Source organism: Clupea harengus, chromosome 1 (genome assembly GCF_900700415.2).
Source record: "Clupea harengus chromosome 1, Ch_v2.0.2, whole genome shotgun sequence".
Taxonomy (NCBI): domain Eukaryota; kingdom Metazoa; phylum Chordata; class Actinopteri; order Clupeiformes; family Clupeidae; genus Clupea; species Clupea harengus.
This window is the reverse complement of record NC_045152.1, coordinates 29606789-29614724: the sequence shown is the minus strand read 5'-3', so window position 1 is coordinate 29614724 and position 7936 is coordinate 29606789. Positions and strand designations below refer to the sequence as shown.

Sequence of the window (7936 nt, the reverse complement as noted above, 5' to 3'; positions counted from 1 at the left end):
AAGCCATTAATAGGGACGAGTGATGTCAACAGCATGCTTTGAATGGGAGTTACACTATTTACTGCTGTAGCTTTTTAAGGAGGAGGAATTTTACAAGTGTGTGTAGATGTGTTTAGGTGTGTGTGTGACTGTATGTGTGTTTGTCTTCGTCCATGACGTTCAGTGCCTAACAGCTCATGAGGTTGTGTGTGTGTGTGTGTGTGTGTGTGTGTGTGTGTTTATGTCAATGTGCCCGACTTTGACACCTGTTTTCCTCTTGCTCATGAATTTTACAGCAAGGTTTGCATCAAGCTTTCGCTAAGCGAAACCAGGCCGCCCCAGGCTTCTTTTCAATCCTGTCTGTTTTTCTCTCTCTCTCTCCATTACTTTATTTCCATATCTCTCCATTCCTCCTGTTGGCCTCCCTCACTGGCCTATGAAAAAAGTAAATAGTGTTGGTTGGAAAGTAAAGCTGATCATTTTAATATTTCCCTATCTGAACTCGGCTGATTTGATATTTGGTGGGAGAAGGTGGTAGTAGGTGAATAATGAATAATCGCCCCATGGACACATCACTGTATTATGCAGGGCAAGGACCTGCTGTCTGGAAATAGTCATATTCTCTGTGTGTGTGTGTGTGTGTGTGTGTGTGTGTGTGTGTGTGTGTGTGTGTGTGTGTGTGTGTGTGTGTGTGTGTGTGTGTGTGTGTGTGTGTGTGTGTGTGTGTACTGGTCTGTTTGTGTTTTCTATCTGTTGGTGTTTCTTATCTGATATCTGATCTTTATATTTTGTCTGGCATGTATATATGATGTCCTGTATATGTGTTGGTGTGCGTCTTTCCTTTTATACATGTGTATGTGTAATTAAAGGGAACTGTCGGCTAGCTAGCACACTCATTTACTCAGACAAAAAAGCAATGCAGTGGCACGGTAGTTATCTAGCTAGTGTGCCAGGAATACACTTCACAAGGAGGGAAGTCACATTCACATTAGAGCCCTGTGATACGTGTGTGTGTGTGTGTGTGTGTGTACGTACATGCTGTGCGTACTCAGGTGTGTGTGTGTGTGTGTGTGTGTTTGTGTGTATATGTACATGCTTGTGTGTGTACTCAGGTGTGCGTATTTACGTGTGTGTACGTACATGCTTATGTGTGTTTGTGTGTATATGTACATGCTTGAATGCGTACTCAGGTGTGTGTGTGTGTGTGTGTACGTACATGCTTGAGTATGTACTCAGGTGTGTGTGTGTGTGTGTGTGTGTGTGTGTGTGTGTGTACATGCTTGTGTGTGTGTACTCAGGTGGGTGGGTGTGTGTGTGTGTGTGTGTACGTACATGCTTGTGTGTGTACTCAGGTGGGTGGGTGTGTGTGTGTGTGTGTGTACGTACATGTGTGTGTGTGTGTGTGTGTGTGTGTGTGTGTGTGTGTGTGTGTGTGTGTGTGTGTGTGTGTACGTACATGCTTGTGTGTGTACTCAGGTGGGTGGGTGTGCTGCTGTAGGCTCTCCTGACACACCCATGCAGCTTGCGCGAGGCTGCTGGGGAGTTACATAACCTACACCTGTTTATTTAGACCTCATTGTCTGAGAGCCCAGAGGCTGTTAAAGGATTTCTGTCATTGTATCTGAAAGAGGACAGAAACTGTAAATGGAGTTTCTCTCATCTATCCTTGTCTTTGAATTGGCCCTCTTTCTTTCTTTCTTTCTTTCTTTCTTTCTTCCCCCACTCTAGCTCTGTCTCTGATTCTGTCTCTGGCTTAGTCTTCTCTGTTACATCACCCTCACCTTCTTCTTCTCCCCTCAAAGAGGTGTGTGTGTGTGTGTGTGTGTGTGTGTGTGTGTGTGTGTGTGTGTGTGTGTGTGTTCGTGTGTGTGTGTCTGTATGCGCAAATTATTACCTAACCAAGCTCACAGAACCACCACAGCAATGCTGGTCACATTGCAGTGCCTTGACCATCAGTCCAGGTTGACTTTGGATGGTGTTTATGGTATGCCATGTGTTGGTACAGTGAATTAGGGAACACTCTGTGATGGCATGGGGTGTGTGTGTGTGTTTTTGTGTGTGTGTGTGTGTGTGTGGTATGTGGTTTGTGTGTGTGTGTGTGTGTGTTTTTGTGTGTGTGGAATGTGGTTTGTGGTGTTTGTGTACAGAAGACATGCCACATTAGGGCACCACCATGCAGGATGTCTCCGTCTCAGCAACTGAGCATAACCCACCCAAAGCCCAGGCAGCAAGCATGCAGCCAACACAGGAACTGGCCTAAAAGACCGCCGCAGGACTCACCAGCATGGAGTCACCAGCTCTCCTATGCTGTGCAACACCATGCCACCCATACAACATATTAGGAATGAGAAAAAAGAGCGCTTCTGTGACGCACCGTTAGGCAGTGCTCATCGTTTATGGCAACAATGAAACAAAATAAGGTCGAATGAGGTTGTTGACCTTCCTGTCCTGTGCTGTGGCTGACTAGGCCAACCTATGCAGGCTGTACATGCCCTCCTGCCCTCCCCCATTCACCTCTGGAGGATTCCATTGGTCCTTTGATCGCTTACTCTGTTTGCCCTCAGGCCACTTTGCAAGGGAGTCTCTCCTTCATTCCTTGTTGTTTGAACAGACATTAGGCAATGACCTGACTTTAAACCTATAACCTCAGACTATATACTATGACCCTGCATGTAAACTTGTTAGCCATACCCTAAGCTAGGACCTACACACCTATAGCTTCAACACTAAACTATGTCCTGAGGTTAAACCGATATCTCAGACACTAAGCTGCAACTTGCCTTGAAACCTATAGTTTTAAGCTTTTGTGTGCACTAGGGGTATGTTTGTGAGGTGAAATAGTGGGTGAGAGTTTCAGTGTGTCAACCCTCAACAAGTTAAACAGGGTTCAAATTCTCCTAAAACTTCATTAAAATGTGAGAAAAGTGTGTGAGTATTGTTTTAATCTACTGTAGTGCGTCTTGGGCATGAATCTGTGCGTTCCCACCTCAGGAAGATATAATATGATGGCCCCACCCCTCATGGGTGCCTGGTGCCCCACCCACTTCTTCTGATCCCCTACCCACTTCTTCTGATCCCCTACCTGGTTGCCCAGGCGACTGCTGACTGACACCCATGATGACATTTCTGAAGGGGTTCCTTCCATGGAATTAGAATTAGAATAGAATTGGTCTCTAATTCTATGGTTTCCTCTTTGTGTGTCTCTCACAGGGCATGAAGCCGGAGAGCTTCTTCAAGGTCAAAGTGCCCGAGCTGAAGGAGATCATCGAGGGCTGCATCCGCACGAACAAAGACGAAAGGTAACCCAGTAACTCTAAACACCTGCAGCGTACACACACACTCAGCCATATCCTGGTGTAGGATGGTGTAAGGAAAGCATGCTTGACACACACACATCCACCACTGCTGTAGTTCTCACATAGAGTACACACACACACAAACACACACTCACACACTCACACGCACTCATAGACACACACACACACACATACCCACATACACTTCGCACACAGGTACACAGGTAAACTCTCATAGGCCAGTTCCAAAGTTCAAGCACCCGTCTGGTGAGTTTTTCCACCTTCCATATGTGCACAAGTGCTGTATTATTTGCCTGGTTGTATTATTGCCCAGGAAACTGTGGTGTGGCTGCGGCTGCTCTCCGCTGAGGTACTTAACCAGCTGTCTCAAGAGAACCAGCGTCCACCAGCCGGCTCCACCTCGCTTCTCTCACAGCGGGCTCCATTTTAATGACACCCGGGCCTAAAAATAACCCCCAAAAATGGTGATAGGCAAACAATCCCTCGGTGTTGCCATGTTACCGGGTCACGGGGATATCAGCTGCATCTCCACTCCGCTACTCCTCACGGTTTACCTTGTCCCCTCTCCCTGGCGCCCAACGGGGGGGGGGATTGGGGTGCCACTCGATGCGCCCATTCCCCCCCAGCGGAAAGTAGGTCAGCTTAAGACCCCCCAGCACTGCGATATGAAGCTGCAACCCTCTAAATGTGACCTACTCCTATCACTCCTCAGAAGTGCATGGTGTTTTTCCATCTCACCCTCTACATCCTATCACATACACTCTTACGTCATCTCGCCTGTCTTCAGAGATCTACACGTAATATGGGTGACCGAGTCACTGTCTGTGTGTCTTCAGGATGATGCCGATGATCATCCCCGTAGTTAACATTATTACCAGAAGAAGTAGAAGGAGTAGTCCTGATAGTCAAACTACACCACAATATCACCTCCTAAACATTTTTTTGTCCCATTGATCAGCCTGGACACAATGTTTAAAGTCTTGCATCCATTTCGTTGCAAGAGTTAGGAAAATGCTTGTAAATCAATATTGCAGATCTTAGCCAAAACGACCCTGTCCATAACATCTACAACAGGCCTGAAAAATGGACAGATGGAAAAAGTTTTAATCTGCTTCACTTCTCATGAAAGCCCATAAGGTACCCTGGCCCCTTCCCAGGCAGTCAGGCAAGGTCTTTTTCTCCTTGTTTAACAGCTCCAAATCTCATCTAATGCACAGTCGGCAAGCCTACATTTTAGTTGGCAAGCCTACATTTAAAAAACTTAAAAACTTAACTTAACTTAACACTGACCTCAGCATAAAATACAGCCCACGTGGTCAGGACATTCAACTCTCCAAACTGTCAAACCTGACCAAAAGCTCAAGCGTCTGATGCACTGATTGAGCCACTTGAAACACTTTGCCTGATTTCTATTTGACATGCTATTTCCGTCCTCACGAGGAAAACATGCTCTAAGTGCTGCAGTCGTGAGAGGCTTGCTAATGTACTGACATTTGCTTTTTTGCAGTTTGCAGCATCAGTTGATGGCATACATACGATGTAAAACCTGAAGTGATTAAAAAGATGTTTTAAAAAGACTTTTATTCACAAAAATACACAAAGCTAAAAAAAAACACCCGTGTTGCCAGGCAGCATTTAACTTAGAAGATGAGAGAAGAGCCAGTAGAAGAAACTTTATTCTTTTGAGGCACTATATTTTGGGAGTGGGTGAGTGGAGGAGGGAGTCGAACCCTTGTTTTTCTGGCTGGCTGAAATAGCATGCTGCCTGTGTGCTACTCACGACTCACTGAAGCTCTTTCCTCAGGCGTCATTCCTGCAAACTAATGCTGTTAGTTAGAGAGTGTGTGTGTGTGTGTGTGTGTGTGTGTGTGTGTGTGTGTGTGTGTGTGTGTGTGTGTGTGTGTGTGTGTGTGTGTGTGTGTGTGTGTGTGTGTGTGTGTGTGTGTGTGTGTGTGTGTGTGTGTGTGTGTGTGTGTGTGTGCTCTTTCATGTGTCTTAATGTTAGATCACCATCTTTAACTCTTATCATTATTCTTCTCACTTGAGACTTGAAAGATGAGATGTGCTTCACAGTGTAGATTTAGTCAGACATCTCTTTTTTGACCCTCACTGTCTCAGGTATATCACCCACACAACTATCACAAACCTTTCTCACTCTCTTTGTCTCTTCATATCGTTTTAGTTATCTGAGGTACACCATGCACCAGGCATCCAGCATATCTTATTTATACTTCTCATCTGTACTGACAGACAAGTGTGTCCATCATTAAGTCTTATCATTCTGCACCTTCTGTCTTTCTGTGTCTCTCTACCCCCCTTAGCTATCTTGCATATACTATCCACCAACCTGGTGGTATGGTATGACTAAATTAACCACCATCCTGCTTGTCTACCACACACATGACTCTCCGTTTTGAGACAAGTAGGCATGTAAGTTTGAATCCCTGTCATGTTGTACCTTCAGAAACCTCACCTTTCGCCTGCATCAACCCCCCCACCCCACCCCACCCCCACGCCCTCACCTGTCTCTCTCTCCCCCTGGCCTCACCTGCACAGGTACACCATCCAGGACCTGCTTGAGCACACCTTCTTCCAGGAGAACAACGGCGTGCACGTGGAGCTGGCCGAGGAGGACGACAATCTCAAGTCGGGCCTCAAGCTGTGGCTGCGCATGGACGACACCAAGAAGCTCCACGGGAAGTACAAGGACAACAACGCCATCGAGTTCCTGTTCGAGCTCTACAAGGACGTGCCCGAGGAGGTCGCCCAAGAGATGGTGAGTTGTCTGTCAGAGCCAGACTTAAAATAAGATATTCTTTTGGAATACAATGTTCTTTTAGGGAAACTTAGTTTCAAAGGAGAAGGGAATATGTCAATATACTATCTTAACGGTCTTAGATAGGGTCTTCTTATACCCCTAAAGTACTAAGAGGAGCCTTCAAGGGTTCTCCTGTCAGTGCAATTCCAAGAACCTCTTAGGGTTCTGTGACGAGGCTTTGATGGCTTTTCCAAAGTCAGAGATGGTTAGACTTAACAGAACAGCGTTTGTTCAAGATATCCTTTTACAACATGTGGTGATGGCCTAGTTTGTCTCTAACTTAGTGATGCACTGTTGGGTAGACTGGGCATGTTTATCTACAGGGTGGTGATGTTTATGTGGGAGCTCTTTACTGCTGCACTTAAGACTAGACTCTTGGTGGAGGTCAAAGGTCACCAGATAGAGCCCCTACCCCAAAGGCATTCCTCTGCCTTACCACACAATTGACATGAAACTTGCTGTGAGTGCTTACAGCCATGCCCCTTGACATAATGACATCACGTTTCCATGGCAACTGTGCCCTGCTGGGTTGCTTGGCCCCCTCGTTGTTTTGATTGTTTGTTTGTTTTTTGGGAGTTTTACAATATTTGCATTAGCATTGTTGTTGTTGTGTTGTGGGGATAGTGGTGTTTTTTGGTTTGATAGTTGCCTTAGTTCTTTACTGGTATTTCTACATTCTGTGTTAAACCATTTCCCATATCTTTGTTTTTTGGCTGTCTTTCTGTTTTTTTTTTTTTGTGAGGCCAGCCCTTTTCGCTGCCATGTGGAAAATCATGTTCAGCTCATACACAGCCATGTTGATACATTGTTAGGGAATGGTTTATTAGTAAAGTTAATTATTTGATTAACTAATTTAGGTGAGTTTAAAGCCTCTGTTTCTTAGATTTCTGGAGCCCATCTGAGGGTCAGATTGAGCTTGCACAGCTTACTGGGCTTCATATGTGCGTTACTGGGTTGGTCATATTACATATTTAATCGGTTGTGATCTGAGACAGTGAATGCACTGAAGTAGGAGGGGTTCATGTCTGTAATTGCATAATCCACTATACTTTTACCCAGAGCGGAACAATACTTAAACCCCCTCTAGAGCCCTCTCTGATTCTACCATTAAACATATACTGACCTAAGGCTCGGCAGAGGTGAACTAACTCCTTCCCGCTGTTATTGACCACACAGTCCAGGTAGTTCTGTGTTATGGCGGTTGGTGAAATGTGAAAAAGTGACTGGTCAAACACGTGTGCACGGCCCTGTGGATCTATAGTCAGGCTCAGCACCTGTCCGTGCATTAAAGGTGCAGTGTGTAGTTTTTAGATGCATCTAGTGGTGAGGTTGCTGAATTGCAACCAGCTGAATACCCTTCCCTTTACAAGCGTGTGCGAGTACCTACAGTGGCTGTCAAATGCCATAACAGCTCAAAAAGCTTTGAGCCAGTGTTTTGATTTTCCCATTCTGGACTACTGGAGAAACATGGTGGCGCATCATGGTGGACTCGTGGAAAGACCCGTACACTGTAAGCTAACGAAACACAACGATTCATAGTTACAGGCAATCACATCCTAATGAAAACATAATTATCAAAACTATATTCCGTTTCTACTAATAGATGCCACTTCAAACTACACACAGGAACTTTAAAGTCTCATCGCACTCTTCCATGGGCCTGGAAATTGCTTATTTCTGTATAGAGATTGTTGAAACAGTCTTCTTCCCAATAGTCTGATTCTGCCAGGGGAATGTAAGCAGCACAGAGTTGTGCAAGTTTATAAATGCCAGTGGTATCATGCCGTTTCAGCCAGATGGGATTTTCTTTTTCATTTTAAAC

The 7936-nt window shown here is 45.3% G+C and overlaps 1 protein-coding gene across 3 annotated transcripts in view; it reads left to right on the top strand.

Moving 5' to 3' along the window:
• wnk4b (WNK lysine deficient protein kinase 4b) overlaps positions 1–7936 on the top strand; it is a 76217-nt gene that overhangs the window by 46839 nt on the left and 21442 nt on the right. For all 3 annotated transcript variants that reach the window (XM_042708679.1, XM_042708680.1, XM_031575293.2), the window contains exons 5-6: positions 3190–3278; positions 5853–6072. In XM_042708679.1, coding sequence (XP_042564613.1) covers positions 3190–3278; positions 5853–6072 — 309 coding nt within the window. The remainder of the gene's footprint in view (positions 1–3189; positions 3279–5852; positions 6073–7936) is intronic.